This window comes from Hemiscyllium ocellatum, chromosome 42 (genome assembly GCF_020745735.1).
Source record: "Hemiscyllium ocellatum isolate sHemOce1 chromosome 42, sHemOce1.pat.X.cur, whole genome shotgun sequence".
NCBI classification, from domain to species: Eukaryota; Metazoa; Chordata; class Chondrichthyes; order Orectolobiformes; family Hemiscylliidae; genus Hemiscyllium; species Hemiscyllium ocellatum.
The window spans coordinates 23,682,166-23,700,339 of NC_083442.1; the positions used below are offsets into that span (position 1 = coordinate 23,682,166).

Below are 18,174 nucleotides of genomic sequence, written 5' to 3' on the forward strand. Positions count from 1 at the left end.
GGTGGGGTCAAATGAGTTGATAGTTGATAGATCTACCGAATTACTTTGCCTGCGATGGACCTCCTACCTGAGTGTGCGCCGTACAGGCGTAACGCTTCAGATGGCCAAAATCACAGGTGGTATCCTCGAGGCAGAAACTGGCTTTGTGTCCCTCAGCCACTTTCCTTCCAGTAGCTGCATCCAGCAGATCATAGTGACTGAACTCATCCATGCTGTGATAGTGCCTGGCAATGCAAGACAGAGACAACTTAAGAGGTTGATTTGGGAATAAAGCCATCATTGCCACTTGGCTGGGGACCAGATGTCACAGCGAATGGACACATTGTGCAATAGTTTCTGGTTCTTTGTGCTGCTCTTCGCCATGGAATTGGGATAGGAGTTAACTCCTACGGAACGTGGAGTGAATTTGAAGAGGCTTAAACCAATGGAAATTGGTAGGCAGTCCAAATCAGGCCTTAATTAGCATTAGTTAGCTTAAGAAGGGAAACCCGCGCCATGTCTGCAGTGTCAGAATGTATCGCTGTCTCAAGATAGAATCGCAGACACACTTTTCGAAGCAGCATCTAACCGCGCTACACATGGCCTGGGCATGTCTGTGCTACCACTGGGTGCCAGAAATGCAAAATAATCCATCATTTTAACAGGTCGAACAATTTAATCTCAAAATATCCACCACCTCTGTCTTCAGAAATGAGACTCGAGTACCAACTTGCTGCTTACAACCTGGGACACGGTCACCAATGCAATAAGTTGGGCTCGTTTGATTTACCTGTAACGAGCAGGATGGGGATGAGTAACTGTTGCTGGATTCAGATTCATTTCAAATCTGCTTTCAGATAACTCTTAAGGTACTTTAGTCAAGAGTCATTTTGAAATGACAGTCAATTGAAATTGTTTTAACAGTCAACATAGCACCATTGTAACACCATTAGCTCTTCTACTGCTGTTGAGTTCCCTCCTATCAATAACCTCCGTCTAGCCAGACTTTTACATTCCTATATGTGAGATAAACCATATAGGGAGTTATAAAGTGGATCAACAAAATGCCTGGATTGCTTTATGGCACATTAGCTAAGATCATTTCTCACAATATAAATAAATGCTTTATGTTACACCCTCAACAACAACAGTAATTGTTGGCTTTAGTATTCCACAGTGCAGTGAAGCATAATTGCTCAAAACAAAATTGATGTTGCGACAAAGGAGAAGATTTTGGAAGGAAGTTTTATCAAATAAGTGGGTTTAATGGACCCACCTTGAAAAGCTGTTGGAGAGTCTTGGGCTGCTACATTCCCTGTCATGTCCAGGTATATGCATCCACAGCACTGGGTGGTAGAGAGTTCCTTGACTTTGACCCAGCAACAGCAGAGGAATGGAGATACAGTTCCAAGTAAAGACAGTGCAAGGCTCATAGGAGAGCTTGCAGGTAGTGGTGCTTCCGGGTATTTTCAATGCTCTTTTCGATGTAGTTCTCCTGGGTTTGGAAGTTGCTATCAAAGGAGGCCTACTGAGTTGCCACAGTGCATCTTGCAGATGGCACAGACATTGATGCTGCTACTGTGCATTAATGCTGGATGGGATAAATGTTTCAGACGTGGTTGAGGTGTTATTCAAGCAGCCACACTGTTTCTACAGTGTGGAAGCAGGCCATTCAGCCCATCAAATCCACACCCAACCCTCTGAAGAGCAATCCATTCAGACCCCTCCCCTCCCCTCCCCCATTCCTGTAAGCCTGCATTCTCCCATGGCTAACCCACCTAGCCTGTACATCTTTGGGAGGAGGAAACACACACACACACACACACACACTATGATACTGTGAGGCAGCGCTGCTAACCACTGAGCTGCCCTAAGTTGAATGGTAAATATTCAGAGATGAGAGCATTGACATAGGCAAGGACAAAGCATTATATCATTGGGTGTTCGATACATTAGGGAAAGATTCCAACAACAGACTACTTTCTGAATACACCCTTTTCTTATTGTTCATTAAGCTGTTCGAGGAATAGTTGATGAATGGCAAAGTCAATGTAAAGAAAACTTGCTTAATACTCCAGCAGACATTAGCTAGCTGAAGGTGTGGAATGTAGCAAAGAGTATGGTGCTTACATATTGCAAGATATACAATACATTCTGGAGCAAGGGGAGGGGAGCAGGGAGAGATGGGGGTATCTTTAAATGTGATCAGAAGACGGCTAATAATCAAGTCCACTTGCAGCCTGGATTATAACAAGCACAGGGAGGATACAAATTGAAATGTTTAGCTTGGAAAACATTGTTATTTGGCACATGTAGTACTGAAAGCCTGAAAGGGACTTTTCATCCACTTCAGCCACACTATGACTCATGAAGGAGTTGATCATGCACAAGATGTTTTCCTGAAGGAGCCTGACTCAGTACCAGTTCCATATACAGCTGGCAAGTGAACCCAAGGCTGATTGCCAATACTATTCCACCTCCTGATGATCTAATGACGATCTGTTGACGAAAGTTCGCAACTTACATGGTTTCGAGAAGAGCATTTCCGACTGCCGTTGAGAGAAAGGAAGACAGTTAAAAGGGAGAAAGTGGCAGTAACGCAACTGGATTAACAATCTAGGCCCCCTTCCCCACCTGGGGTTCAAATCTCACCAGGACCCAGCCGACGAAATTCAAATTTGATAAAAATTTGATAATGGTGCATTGTTGTAAAAGCCCATTTGGCTCATTAAAGTCCTTGAGAGAAGCAAATCTTACATGTAACTCCAGACCAACAGTGATGTGGCTGGCTTTGACCTTATTCTGGGCAACAATTGATAGATAATAAATGCTAGCCCAACCAGTAATCTCAAGAACATATTTCAAAACCTCAAGGGGTATGAAATTTGCAAAGAGTGAGAGATATTCTTTATGTGCACGGAAGGACTAAGAGGAGACCAAATTTAGGTGAAACAAGTAGTGGCAACTATAGGAAAAACCGAAGTTTAAACAAAGAGCTAGGATCTAGAATACATTGCTACAGAGAATGGTGAAGGCAGCTTCTGTTGAGATCATCAAAGAGAATGAAATATTTGGAAAGAATTAGGGTTACAGGGAAAAAGGAGAAGAACAAGACTAAAAGAGTTGCTCCTGCATCGAGCCAGCAGGAATATGACAGGTCAAATGGCCTTCGTGTGCACTGTAATCACGCCAGGATTTTTCAGGTAACGCAGCCGTACACTGGCCAGAAGCTCTGCATCATTTGATATTGCTTCTTGCATTGCACAAGCAGTACTGCGGGATGCAGTTAAAACAGGCTCTTTCCCATCTTCCCCAATGAAATCTTTGCATTTCTGCTCCCTTCCCACCACACAGTCCTGCCAGGGCACAATCCCAGGAGTGGTGCAGATCATTTTGCACCTTGCACAACGTGGGAGAATTAGAAAGGGGATCTCAATAGATATTCCATTGCAGAGAAACGTATCGGAGCCCAATCATCATTCGATAGTGTCGCCCAAGCTTTCAGCAAAAGCATAAACCTCAGTTTGATATCACCACTTGGACTCAACAAATTACAATAAATTCTATATTAACAGGCAGCTGGTCCAATATCGTGCATTCTGCCTTTAACCTAACTCCTCCACCTCCAAAACCAAGCCAACATTTACACTTTAATCATACACTCCCTACAATGCAGATAGAGGCCACACAGACCCATCCCCCTACCCTATCCCATAATCCCACATTTCCCGCCTAGCCTGCACATCCCTGGACACTATGGGGCAATTTGGCATGGCAAATCCACCTTGACCCGCTCATCTTTGGATTGTGGGAGGAAACCGGAGCACCCGGAGGAAACCCACGCAGACACAGGGAGAATGTGCAATCTCCACACAGACAGTCGTCCAAAGCTGGGATCGAACCTGGGTCCCTGGCACCGAGAGGCAGCAGTGCTATCCACTGTACCGCCCAAAAAGAAGGTACAGGCGCCGCTGGGATATGAACACAGAAACTTCTGTTAAACAGGCAGGCACTTTAACCAACTAATGATGTCAGAAGTGGCAATATTCATTGAGGAGTGTAACGTGTTCAGTACAAGTTGCAATTCCTCAGATAAAGAAGTAGTTTGTGCCTGTATGCAGCAAGATGAAAACAGCATTCAGACTTTGGCTGATTAGAGGCGAGTAACATTCACGGCTCACAAGTGCCTGGAACATAATAATGTCTAACAAGAGAATATCTAACTATTTTCCTTTGGCATTTAACAGCATTACCACATTTGAATCCCCCACACTCAATGTCCTGGGGATTAGCATTGACTGCAAACTAAGATGGAACATCTAAACCAATACTGTGGCTACACAACATGTCAGATTAGGAATTCTACAGGTGATTAACTCACTTACTGGCTCCCCTAGGCCAGTCCACTGCTATAAGCCACAAATCAGGAGGGTGACAGAATACTCTCCAGTTGCTTTGATGATTTCAGCTCCAACAACACTTGAGGAGTTCAAAAGCACCCAAAACAAAGCAGCACCTTTAACTAGCACCCCGCCCACCATCTTCAACAGCTACTCTTCCAATGCACAATGTGGAAAGAAGAAATAAGAAATCTGCCGTCCATTTTGATCTGCTCCTTCATAAGCTTTACTCTAATGCTGGACGTAGGAGAAAGTGAGGACTGCAGATGCTGGAGAGTCAGAGTTGAAAAGTGTGGTGCTGGAAAAGCACAGCAGGTCAGGCAGCATCCGAGGAGCAAGACACTCAATGAAACACCTAGTGGTATCTAACCCAGTGATCTGGCAGAAAGAAAATGTGAAGAGATGAGGTTAACTCTCCAGAATTATTTATGGGATGTTGCATTCAGGTGTAGGTGCATTTCTTGCGAAATGATACACCTTCGTTAATGGGGCAGGACAATGGCTCAGAGGTTCGCACTGCTGCCACACAGCACCAGGGACCCAGCTGTGATCCTACCTATGGGCAATTGTTTGTATAGAATTTACAACTTCTTCCCATGTCTTGCGTTTAGCTGCATTTCATTTGCAGTAAAACATTTTGCTATGTCCGGCTCCCAGGAACAGTGCTAGATAGATGCAAGTCTTTCTTTTACTCCATTTTCCCCTCCTTTTATTCTATCATGGGTTGTTAAGTATATTTAGGGCTCAGTTAGTCAGATTTTTAATCAGTAAAGGGAATCAAGGATCATGGGGAAAATGGCAGGCAAGTGGAGTTGAGAATTATCAGATCAGTCAAGATCTCACTGAATGATAAAGAAGACTCGATGGGCCAAATGGTATACTTCTGTTCCTACAAATTATGCTCTAACTCAGACCACTATAACATTGAATGGAGCATTGGTGTACACCATACCAAACATGACGTCAACAAGAACATGATTATTAGGTTAAAATGGGGATTTAAAAGAACTGCATTCAGAAAAGGGTCTGAATCCCATCACTATATCTGGTGCTTGATACATCAAGTTAATACCAGCTCTGGTTTCCTACTTTGACATTTGAATTGTTGTGTTACGGACCCGACTTCATTCACCCCCCTTTCAACAGCTAACAATTCAGGAATTTCTGTGGCTATTTCCTTGGCTGACAGCAGAAGGCAAAAAGCATTGCAGTGGACTTGCACAAACTTGAAGATCATTTATCCACCCCGTACAGTCAGGCCTTTGTAGTCACAAACTTCGGACTTGTTTGTTAGGAATATTTCACATAGTTTACAAGTTTGCTGTCGTGCAATTATGGCCAGTCGGCAAGTTGCCAGCAAAGAGGAAAAAAGCTCATTTATGTGATTAAGGGTTGAGAGACGCTATTTCTTTAGAAACTAAAAAAGGAGCAGGACATAACGTTGAAAAATGTGTGTCACAAATTTAGTCCATTGTGCTTGTTACCAGCAGAAAAACAACTAACAAGCCTAATCCCACTTTAGATCACTTGGTACATAGCCAATGTTCCCTTTCATTTCTATCTGCAGACCCTTTAAGATTGTTTCAGAGCTTTTGTGGCCATTTTGCACATCTTAAAGGATCCACTCACACACAGCCTGTTTGTCTCCTGCATGTTGAGTTCTGGCCTGTGTAGCTTAGAGCAAACATTCTAGGATACAGCAGGACTAACCCATAAGGTTTAGAGGGATACGGACCAATGCTGGCAAATGGGAATTTATTAGTTTAGGATATCTGGTCGGCATGGACGAGTTGGATCAAAGGATCTGTTTCCATGCTGTACATCTCTATGACTTATGGTTCTATCCAATTACATTTTTAGAAGTGTTTCTGCCTCTTCTGCCCTTTCAACTCTAAATCCCCACCCTACCTCAGCACAGGTAAACAAAGTTACTTGTCTACCAATTATGTTAAATCTGTACCTCACCTGGTTGTTGATATCCCTGTTAATAGATCCTTCCATCCAATTTATCCACACCCCTCAACATTATGCACCTCAATTAAGTCTCAGCCTCCAAAGAAAACAACGTTTATCCCATATTTCCTTGTGTCTTAAATGCTCCATTCTTGCCAACATCCTCGCAAATCCCCTTCTGTACTCTCTTGATTGCTCGTCACATCCTTCTTTCAGTGCAGCGAATGGACCAGTACACTTTACAAACTGCGGTCTAAGTGGTGTTTTGTAGATTCCTAGCCTAATCCTCACATTCTTACATTCTAATCCTCAGGCAGTAAAAGTGCTTCGGGACCATCTCCTGCAACCTATTGTGTACAGTTCTGGATGCTAGGAAGGGTGTACATCGGAGACTGTGCAAAAGCGACTTACAAGAAAGGCTGCAGGAATGAGGAACTTAATTATGAACAGAGATTGACGAAGTTCAGACTGCTGAAAATGTGTTGCTGGAAAAGCACAGGAGGTCAGGCAGCATCAAAGGAACAGGAAATTCGACGTTTCGGGCATAAGCCCTTCATCAGGAAACGTCGAATTTCCTGTTCCTTGGATGCTGCCTGACCTGCTGTGCTTTTCCAGCAACACATTTTCAGCTCTGATCTCCAGCATCTGCAGACCTCACTTTCTCCTCGAAGTTCAGACTGCACTTGGAGAGAGGAAGGCTAAGAGGTGGTCTGATAGAGGTTTCCAAAATCGTTAGTGGCTGAATAGAATAAATAGGGACAAATTGTTCCTGCTCATATAAGGAACAAGAACAAGAGGTAGGGATTAATTTGGGATATCTGGTCATCATGGATGAGGGGGGGTCTGTTTCCATGCTGTGCAGCTCTATGACTCTATGATTGACTTGCTGATGAGATCATGTGAGGTCTAAGGATAACCAAATGTATGCTAAATATGTATCTGAAGCAGAAGATGGAAGTAACAGAATATTGAAAGAAATATATGTGGTTATGTGAATAATCACTTTAACAGACTCTAACAACATATGTTTAAGGTGAGAGGAGAAAGATTTTAAAAAGGGGCACTTTCTTTTAATGTAGACAATTATTCATATGTCCTGAAGAAGGGCTTATGCCCGAAACGTCGAATCTCCTGCTCCTTGGATGCTGCCTGACCTGCTGTGCTTTTCCAGCAACACATTTTCAGCTCTGATCTCCAGCATCTGCAGACCTCACTTTCTCCTTGAATTATTTATATGTGGAATGAACTGCCAGAGGAGGCCGTGGACATGGGTACAGTTACAATGTTTAAAAGACATTTGCTTAAGTACATGAAAGGTTTGAAGGGATATGGGCTAGGAGCAAACAGGTGGGACTAGCTCAGTTTGGGATTATGGTCAGCATGGACTGGTTGGACCGAAGGGTCTGTTTCCATGCCGTATAACTCGATAAGAGGGCGTAGATTAAAAACGGTTTACAAAAGAAGCAAAGTCGAACTAAGGGAAAATGTTTTCACTCAGTGAGTAGTGAGGATATGGAATGGACTGCCTGGAATTGTGGTGGAGGGTGGTTCAATTGAGGCATTCAAGAGGGGATTGGATGATTAGTTGGATAAAATGTAACATGCAAGGGTTTAGGGAGAAAAGAGATTGGCACCAGGTAACGATGCTCACCGTGAACGGCACTGTGGCTCAGTGGTTAGCACTGCTGCCTCACAGCACCAGGGACCAAGGTTTGATTCCAGTCTCGGGCGACTGTCTGTGTGGAGTTTGCACAGTCTCCCCGTGTCTGCATGGGTGTCCTCCCACAATCCAAAGGTGTGCAGATTAGGTGAATTGGTCATTCTAAATTGCCCATAGTGTTCAGGGATGTGTAGGGTTAGGTGCATTAGTCAGCAGAAAATATAGGATAATAGGGTAGGACTTGTTAGGTATGGTATGGACTTGTTAGGCCAAAGGGCCTGTCCCCATACTGTAGGGATTCTACGGACATATCAAGTAAGAGCAATGGCCTCCTTGGGCACCATAACACTGCTACGATTCTGAGTCCTCAGTGATTTACAGACGTGTACTCCCCAGTCCCTCTGCTCCTCTACACTGCTCACAATCCTACCCCTGAGTTTTCCCTTGCCTTGTCTGACCACCATGAATGTGATACTTCACAATTTTGGGGATTGAGTTCCATTTTCAACCTTCTCTGCCGATGTGACCAGTGCACTGATACCTTCCTGCAGCTTTCTACACCAATCAGTGTTACTGATAACCTGTTGCAAATTACTGGGAGCAACCTGCCAAAACCTGTTGGACAGAAGTCACCCACCGAGGATGTGATGAAGATTGATACATCCATACCTGTCACACATTTACCTCAGGTCAAGTAAGAGATTGACCCATAGAAATCATAGAAATGATACAACACAGAAGATGGCCTTTTGGCCCATCTTCTCCATGCCAATCTAAAGACACCCAGATGCTATTTCTAATCCTGTCTTCCTGCATACGGCTCATCGCCCAGCAATTTATTGAATTTAAGGTTCAGGCCCAGGTACGTTTTAAAAAGAGCGCCAACTTATCTGATCTTTTCTCAAAAGCTTTTTAAAAGGTCACTGGATCCGAAAAGTTAACTCTGCTTTCCATCCACAGATGCTGCCAGTCCTGCTGAGTTTTATAAAAAAAAACTGTTTATGGTCTCTGCTTCCACCAGCAACTCAGGCAGCAAATTCCAGACACCCACCGCCTTCTGCATAAAAAAAAACTTTTTTCCTCAAGTCCCCCATTCCTTCTGCCAATTCGTTTGAAACTAAGAGCCCCAGTTTTTGAACTCTTTGCGTAAGGAAACGGGGGTTGCTCCTGTCTACTCTATCTCTACCCCTCATAATTGTGTATACCTCAATCATGTCAACCCTCAGCCTGCTCTGTTCTATGGAAAACACCTCCAACCTCACCCGAAAGCTACAATTCTCCAGCCCTGGCAATGTTCTAGTAAATCTTCTGTGCACGCTCTCCAAACGAATTACATCCTTCCTATATCGTGCTGACCAGAGCCATAGAATCCATCTGCTGTGGATGCAGGCTATGTGGCCCATCGAGTCCAAACCGACCCTCCGAACAGCATCCCACCCAGGACCAGCCTCCCTACCTTACCCCTGTATTTCCCATGGCTAATCCACCTAGCCAGCACATCCCTGAACACCATGGGCAATTTAGTTTGGCCAATCCACCTAACCTGCACATCTTTGGACTGTGGGAGTAAACTGGAGCACCTGGAGGAAGCCCGAGCAGACACAGGGATAACGTGCAAACTCTACACAGACAGTCACCTAAGGGTGGAATCGAACCTGAGTCCCTGGTGCTGTGAGGCAGCAGTGGCAACTACTGAGTCACCATGCTGCCCCATACAAATACTCCAGATGTGGCCTTAATACTGTATTATACTATAAATTGCTTGAAGACTTTCTAAGAAACATCAATGTTTTGGAGAAAGAAAATGGAATACATTTGCCCCATGGTTCACTAACAATCAGAATCAGAATTTCACCAAACTAAACTAATTTCCCAAGAGAGGGGAGGCCTATTAGTGTGGGGACCAAATGTGGAAACTCTGGCCTCAAAATTTAATTTCTGCTTGAAGGGGAACATGGGGGTGCTGGGACTCAGCCAAACTCAGCAACATTATTTAAACTCAGTGCTCAGTTCGAACAGCCTTGACTCACATTGTGGGAGCCACACCTTGATAGAGCGCTCTTGAATGCTCCTGAAGGAGAATTAAGGGCTGCAGAACTCCCAAGCCGTGAGGTTATTCAAAGCACCCACCCCTTAATAATCGGAAGAAACAAGTTGCCTATGCCATTTGAAGTTGATTGGAAAGCTCTCTGTTACAAAACCCATTTATTGACCTTTCTACCATTAGGTACAAAATGCACTACCATTTCAACATTATAAATGCTTGGCTGTGTACAAGCTATAATTACCTCAGCAGGTGGTTTTTTTTCTCTCTCTTTATTTCTTGCTTTTTTTGCTTTGCTTTTACCTCCACACGACTACCTAACTGCGGTAGTGCTTATTTTTTTTCCCAGTATCCATGTTGTGCGTGTGTGCATGTGTGAGACGGAGTGAAAGCAGGTCGTTCTTAAGTTCACAGTTTGATTGACAGCTCAAAGAAGTTATTAAAGGATTAGCTGTCTTTAATGTGGGTTTATGAACAGATGTCTGTTTATGCAAGGCCTTAATTACTTGAGATTTAAAAGATTTAAGGGGACTTTCTTGGAACAGAGTTTTGTTTGATATAACGAAGGCTGGAGAAGGAAGTTTGATATCCATTTTATTTCATCTCAACAAAGCTCCTGAGGTGGTGAATATGTGTATGTTAGCATTGTGCAGGGCTCAAGGGTGACAATGGCAGGGTATGGGTTGGTATCAGGGCATGGAAGTGACTTGGTATTTGCGTATAGTGGGTGAGGCTAAAAGTACTATGATTTAATAAAATATTGGTGAGCGTTTAAGTTGCTCCTGATTTAATTTGATTTATTGTTGTCACATGTACCTAAGTACAGTGAAAAGTTTTGTTTTATGTGCAGTACAGGAGGGATCAGAGGGTGCTTAGACAGAGCGGGACATACAAGGTTATGACTGCACAGGAGCTACACAAAAGGTCAACATTTGATTTGTCGTTACAGCAGTCTAAGAACAGCGGGGAAGAAGCTGTTCTTGAACCTGTTGGGGTGTGTGTGTGTGTGTGTGTGTGTCTGTGCGCGTGTTCAAGCTTCTGTATCTTCTGCTGAATGGAAGAGAGTATTACCGGCCATTTCTAAACTACATCTGGGGTAAGTGATGCTAAATCTACTCCCAGAATCTCTCGTAACCTCTGTTCAGAGTCAAAGGTCTCACTATTCAGGAGGGAATCTCCCATGATGGCCGTGGCAAGTTGGCATGTTTCCCGACATTAGGAACGAGAATCCAGGCCGGGGGTCTGTGTTTCATTTTAATCCAAACCCCAGGAGTAAAGGGTAGATGGCCAAACGCGGGATATTTTGCGTCAAAACTGTCACACAGACACCCTTCATCCACAGGATATTTCATCTCGCCAACATGAAAGTTTAGCTTAGCAAGGCCAAGATGAAACAGGTTGGATCGAGTCCCACGTAACATTCACACCAGCACGAGGTCAGTCACTGCATCTGGATGTAATTGAGCCGCTGGTCCCTAATGAAGTTACTGGCCTGTCCAGATTTGACAGTGTAGAGGCAAATGCAAGGTTGGCCTGGATCTCCCCATGATGTATTCTGACAATTTGCTGGTGAAATAATTGGTCTTAAGAGGGCGAGCACAGGCCAAGTTTCCGTATGAGGTTAGTCCCAGGATTGTTAATGCAATCCAAAAGGAAAAAGGAACAATTGTATGAAAAGTCTTTTTATTTTGAAGAAAATATCCAGCAGGAATAAGTCTGGTTGGGTTCGACTAAAAGACTGACCATGGCTTGACCACCACCCCGCGCCCTCACCCTCCCCCCTCCACCCCCCTCCGATCTGAATGAAGGAAACTGCCATCCTTACCTAGTCCGGCCTACCTGTGACTCCAGACCCACAGTAATGTGATTGACTCTAAACTGCCCTCTGAACAATTGGGGATGGGCAGTTAATGCTGTCCTTTGAATGCATTTTTTAAAATGTGCATACCTCATTAGCTGCATATGGAGGGTTCTTCAAATGGAGGGTCTGAGTTCTAACGAGAGACTGGATAGGCTGGGATGTTTTCTCATTGGAGAGTAGGAAGTTGAGAGGTAACCTTGTAAAGGTTTATAAAACCATGAGGGGCATGGATAAGCTGAACAGCAAGATTCTTTTTCCTGGGGTAGGGGAGTTTAAAACTAGAGGGGCACATTTTTAGGGTGAGCGGAGAAAGCTTTAAAAAGGACTTGTCAGACTTTTTTTTTTACACAGAGTGGCTCGTGTGTGGAATGAACTTCCAGAGGAAGTGGTAGATGTGGGTACAGTTACAACATTTAAAAGACATTTGCATAAATTCATGAATAGAAAAGGTTTGGAGGGATATGGTCTCACATACATATGACTCCAGACGCACAGCAATGTGACTGACTCTTAACTGTCCTCTGGGCAATTAGGGGTGGAAGATAACTGCCGTCCTTTGAAAGAATAAAATATTGTGCACACCTCATTAGCTGCACAGGTTCTTCAACTGGAGGGTCTGAATTCTAACGAGAGGCGGAATAGGCTGGGATGTTTTCTCTTTGGGAGCATAGGAAGTTGAGAGGCGACCAGTCCAAAGATGTGCAGGTAAATTGGCCATGTTAAATTGCCCATAGTGTTCAGGGATGTGTAGGTTAAGTGGGTTAGTTGGGGGAAATGTAGAACAATAGGGATGGGGAATGGGTCTGGATGGTTTACTCTTCGGAGGGTGTGTGTGGACATGTTAGGCCAAAATGGCCTGTTGCCACACTACAGATTCTACATAACACAGACAAATGGGACTGGTTTATTTTGGGAACATGGTCAGCGTGGACCAGATGGACTGAAGGGTCTGATTCCTTGCTGTATGACTCTATGACTCACTTATCACCCCCAGAGTCAATGATTGGTCCTCCCCAAATTCAGTCCCAGGAAGATTCGGCACAACAGAGCACTGAACACGCTGTGCAAACAGATGATGAAGCCAATTCAGCCCATTTTGTGCATTCATAAATTTCTTCCCCACCACACTGTTGGCGAAACAGTGACTCGTTCAACACCCAGACGGTTCACCAGTTTGCTTTATGTGGCCCTGATTGTATACTACCCTGCACAGTACAAGTGCAAATTAGTACTGTGTTGGAGAATACTGAAGCTAACCAACTGACATTGCTGGATGCTGTTATTTCGTCAATGTTTAAATATCCAGCAGCAGATCAAATAATTAAAGAATTAGTGTTGATTAATGTAGCTAATATGTATGTAAGTTTGCTCGCTGAGCTGAAAGGTTTGTTTTCAGACGTTTTGTCACCATGACTAGGAAACACCATCAGTGAGAGTCTCTGGTGAAGCGCTGGTGCTATGTCCCACCTCATAAAAGGTCTAGGCTTCTTAAGGTGGGTGATGTCATTTCCGGTTTGTTTTTTTTCAAGGTAGAAGGTAGATAGGATCTAAATCGATGTGTTTATTGTTGGAGTTTTGGTTAGAATGTCAGGCCACTAGGAATTCTCGTGCATGTCTTTGTTTCGTCTGTCCTAGGATGTGTGTGTTGCCCCAGCCAAAGTGGTGTCCTTCTTTGTCTGTATGTAGGGAAACTAGTGATAGTGGCTCGTGTCTTTTGGTAGCTGGTTGGTGTTCATGTGTTAAGTTCCCTGCTAGTTTGTCTGAATCTTGTAACAAGACCCAGTTTCAGTAATACACTAATTGCTTGGTAGGGTGCTGAGCTATTCAGTTAATTACAAAAGGCAAAACAAAAATTGACGCTTTATCCAGTAATTAGACAATGATATATTGTATGAGCTTAAGATAAAAGTTTGCATCTAAATTGTAAAGAATGTTTTAGACTGAACTGTAGGCCATTTTGGATCAGGTCATCTCTAAAAGTGATTTGAAAATTGATGTCTTTACATAGTTCCATTGATGATGGGAGCGAAGTGATATTTGGACAGAAACACCTTTTGATTTACTGGCACATGCAACCCAACTCTCTTACAAACAGTTCTGAGTTCTGAAGAAGTCATAGCAGACTCAAAATGTTGATTCTGCTTCTAAGAACAAAGAACAATACAGCACAGGAACATGCCCTTCAGTCCTCCAAGCCAATGCCACCACATTTTGCCCTAAAGCTGTCTTCACTTACATGATCCACACCTTTCTATTCCCTTCTTATTCATACATTGGTCCAGGTGCTTCTTAAATGCTGTTATTGTGTCTACATCCATCACCTCTGGCAACACGTTCTCCAGGCACTCACCACCCTTTGTGTGAAAAACATGCTTTGCATATCACTTCAACTTCCCCCCCCCCCCCCCCCCCACACTCTGCACCTTGAGCCTGTGTTCCCATGTAACTGACCCCCTCCACCCCGGGAAACAGCCTCATACTTTCCACTCCATCCATTCCATTCACAATCTTATAAACTTCTATCAGGTTATCCTCAACCTCCTGCGTTTCAGTGAAAACAAACCCAGTCTATCCAACTTTTCTTCATAGCTAAAATTTCCCGTCCCAGGCAACATCATAGAACATAGAACATAGAACATAGAAAAATACAGCGCAGTACAGGCCCTTTGGCCCTCGATGTTGCGCCGATCCAAGCCCACCTAACCTACACTAGCCCACTATCCTCCATATGCCTATCCAATGCCCGTTTAAATGCCCAGGGAGAGTCCACCACTGCTACTGGCAGGGCATTCCATGAACTCACGACTCGCTGAGTAAAGAATCTATCCCTAACGTCTGTCCTATACCTACCACCCCTTAATTTAAAGCTATGCCCCCTCGTAATAGCTGACTCCATATGTGGAAAAAGGTTCTCATGGTCAACCCTATCTAAACCCCTAATCATCTTGTACACCTCGATCAAGTCACCCCTAGCCAGGGGACGAAACGTTTGCAACAAAAACTTCCAGCTCGGCGAACAGAACCACTACAACAAGCACCCGAGCTACAAATCTTCGCACAAACTTTGATCACCCCTAAACCTTTTCTGTACTCTCTCCAAAGTTTCCACAGCCATCTGGTAGTGTGGTGACCAGAACTATATGCAATATTGCAAGTGTAGCTTAACTCCACAGATGCTGCCAGACCTGCTGAGTCTTTTAGGGTTCTCTGTGCCTTTTCCTTTATTGACAGTTTCTTCAACCTTTCTGTAACTCGTCAAGAACTCACTCATTTCCGTGCCAGGATCAAGAATTACAGATTGTCATACAAATGTGGATGTAAATATCAATTTCAATCATAACAATGAAACAGGCAGAATGGTTTTCTGCCATTTTAAGTTACTGCAAGGTGATCTCCCCAAAATATGGAGGCTTCAAAAAATTGACATGGATTCATTACTTGATAGAAAACAGACTAGACTAGATTACTTACAGTGTGGAAACAGGCCCTTCGGCCCAACAAGTCCACACCAACCCGCCGAAGCGCAACCCACTCATACTCCTGCATTTACCCCTTACCTAACACTATGGGCAATTTAGTATGGCCAATTCACCTGACCCGCACATCTTTGGACTATAGGAGGAAACCGGAGCACCCGGAGGAAACCCAGGCAGACACGGGGAGAACGTGCAAACTCCACACAGTCAGTCGCCTGAGGCGGGAATTGAACCCGGGTCTCTGGCGCTGTGAGGCAGCAGTGCTAACCACTGTGCCACCGTGCCGCCCACGATGCCGCCCACTAGATACAATTTCAAGTACATTGAGGGTGTAATGTTCAACCAACTGTACATAAATGGAATCGGAAAAGGAAACCAATAGACGGTGATCCTGAAACAAATAGAATAAGAAATAAAATCCTTAATAATTATTAATGCCTACTTTTAACTATGAAAGATGCATCAACTTCCATTATTTATTCAGTTTTGCAGTCACTATCTTAACCTTTTCACTTGACATTTTAAATGAGCTGTAATCTTTCTTGAGTCATTTTCATTATACAGAAATAATTACTGTGGCGTGGGCGTAATGTTATCTTAATTGAATCCCTGGGCCAATGGTGCGTATATAGGTTCTGTGGTTCTGATTTGCCCCATTTTTCTATCACCAAAGGGATGTTGAAATGTGCAGCGCTGTTCTGGAGCACTTACTGGTGGCAGCTATGCCACTCCCAGGAGTGGCGAGGTCTGTTCGGGAGGAAGTCAGCAATCCCCTGATTCTTCACTCGCTGGGGGAACCGCAGCAGTACTCGGATGTCGTAATCCGTGACGTCAGAAGCGTACGCAGAGCTGAAAGAGAGAAAAGGAAGTTTGGTCTGAGCCTGTGAGGGTACTCTGGAATGCTGGGAACAAAAGGATGTCATTCCAAAACTCACGCACCCAAGCACACTGAGGAGGCAGCCATGACGGTGGGACCAACTTTGACCTTTAGATGCATTTTGTTCAGTCATTGAAGTAGCTACAGAGAAGCCGGTATCCTGTCACTGAATCACCCTTTATTTACACATGCACAGTACACTTGCTGTGACCAACCAGCAGGGAGTCACCTCTGACCAAGAAACAGCACTCTGAAAGCTTCTGATTTCAAGTAAACCTGTTGGTCGATAACTTGGTGATTTTTGTCCCTCAACTGAGGGTGATTCTCAATCCCTTTTTTTTATTTTAAAAATCTTTTTTCCTTTCCGCTGTACTGCTGCCACACAGTAGCAGTGCTTATTTTGCTCAGCACCCGTAGGTGCAGGACACAGTGAAAAATACCAGTTGTGTAAATAACTTCATTAATATTCCACCACCAAGAAAGAACCCAATGTGGCCAATGAACCAGTGATAAGAAAATTCCAGAGCGAACAGTGCTTACATGAAGAAAGTGAAGGGGAGGGGTGGGATTAAAACAAAACAGAATTGGAGGGGGACATAAAGCATTCCAAATCCCCTCGGTGTCCATCTCTCTCTAAAGGCATTCAGAATATTGGTGGTCACCACGTGCACCTGCTCCAGGGACACCCAGGCTTGAACATAACAGCGGAACGGGGCAGGCTATAATGACCCCTCCACAGCCCGCTGCCCAAGCCTGTTAATGGCCAGCCTGGTCAGGCCCAGCATCCCCTGGTCATCTTCGTCAGCCAGGGCTTCCAGATGGGCCCAGGCTCATGATCCCAATGGAGGATCTCATTGTCAACGAGGTCCACTTGGATCCAATCACTACAGTCATCGAGTCGCACAGCACGGAAACCGGCCCTTCAGTCCAACGTGTCCATGCTGACCCGCTTTCCTACAACAAAATGGACCCATTTGCCTGCATTTGGCCCATATCCCTTAAAACTTCCCATCCATGTAACTGTCGAAAATGTCTTTTAAGTAACTGTACCCACTCCCACCATTTATTCTGGCATCTCATTCCATAAATGCACCAACCTCTTGTGAGAAGTTTGCCCCTTTGGTCTCATTTCAATCTTTCTCCTCTCACTTTAAACCTTTGCCCTCTAGTTTTGGACTCCCCTACCCCAGGGAAAAGACCTTGTCTACTCACCCTATCTATGCCCCTCGTGATTTTATAAACCTCTATAAAGACACTCCTCAGCCTCTATTCTCCAGAGAAGAAAGTCCCGACGTACCCAACCTCTCCTTATAACTCGAAACTTCCAGTCTCAGTAACATCCTTGTAAATCTTTTTTATACCCTTTTCAATTCAATAACATCCTTCCCACAGCATGGCTGTACAATTTCCTACATTGGAACGGCGACTAAACTTGGAAAGCACCCTACTGACAATAAAGTGCCATGGAACATCCTGTAAATGTGAAGGTGCTATATCAATATAACTCATATTTTTAAAAATCTTTCAATGATTTAGCACTTAACATAACCCCCGGATGTATCAAAAGGGACTTACAGCCCATCAAACATTTTCGAGATTTCTATAGAATCCCTGCAATGTGGCAACAGGTGACTCGGCCCATCAAGTCCACACCAACCCTCCGAAGAGCATCCCACCCAGACTCATCCTGATCCCAGTAACCCTGCATTTCCCACGGCTAATCCAAATAACTTGGAGGGAACTCACGCAGACATGTGGAGAACGTGCAAACTCCATACAGACAGTCGCCCGAGGCTGGAATCAAACCCGGGTCCCTGGTGCTAACCACCGAGCCCCTGTGCTGCTCAAATGTGGTGCAAATGGTGCAAACTTCCACAAACTTCAACAGGGTAAAGACCAGATAATTGTGATGTTGATGGCAAGG

At 44.2% G+C, this 18,174-nt stretch overlaps 1 protein-coding gene across 1 annotated transcript in view; it reads right to left on the reverse strand.

Moving 5' to 3' along the window:
- Positions 1 to 18,174, reverse strand: part of loxl1 (lysyl oxidase-like 1) — an 88,054-nt gene that overhangs the window by 20,015 nt on the left and 49,865 nt on the right. Inside the window, exons 3-4 of the mRNA XM_060853955.1 lie at positions 16,085 to 16,222; positions 68 to 224 (exon numbers count right to left, since the gene is read on the reverse strand). Coding sequence (XP_060709938.1) covers positions 68 to 224; positions 16,085 to 16,222 — 295 coding nt within the window. The remainder of the gene's footprint in view (positions 1 to 67; positions 225 to 16,084; positions 16,223 to 18,174) is intronic.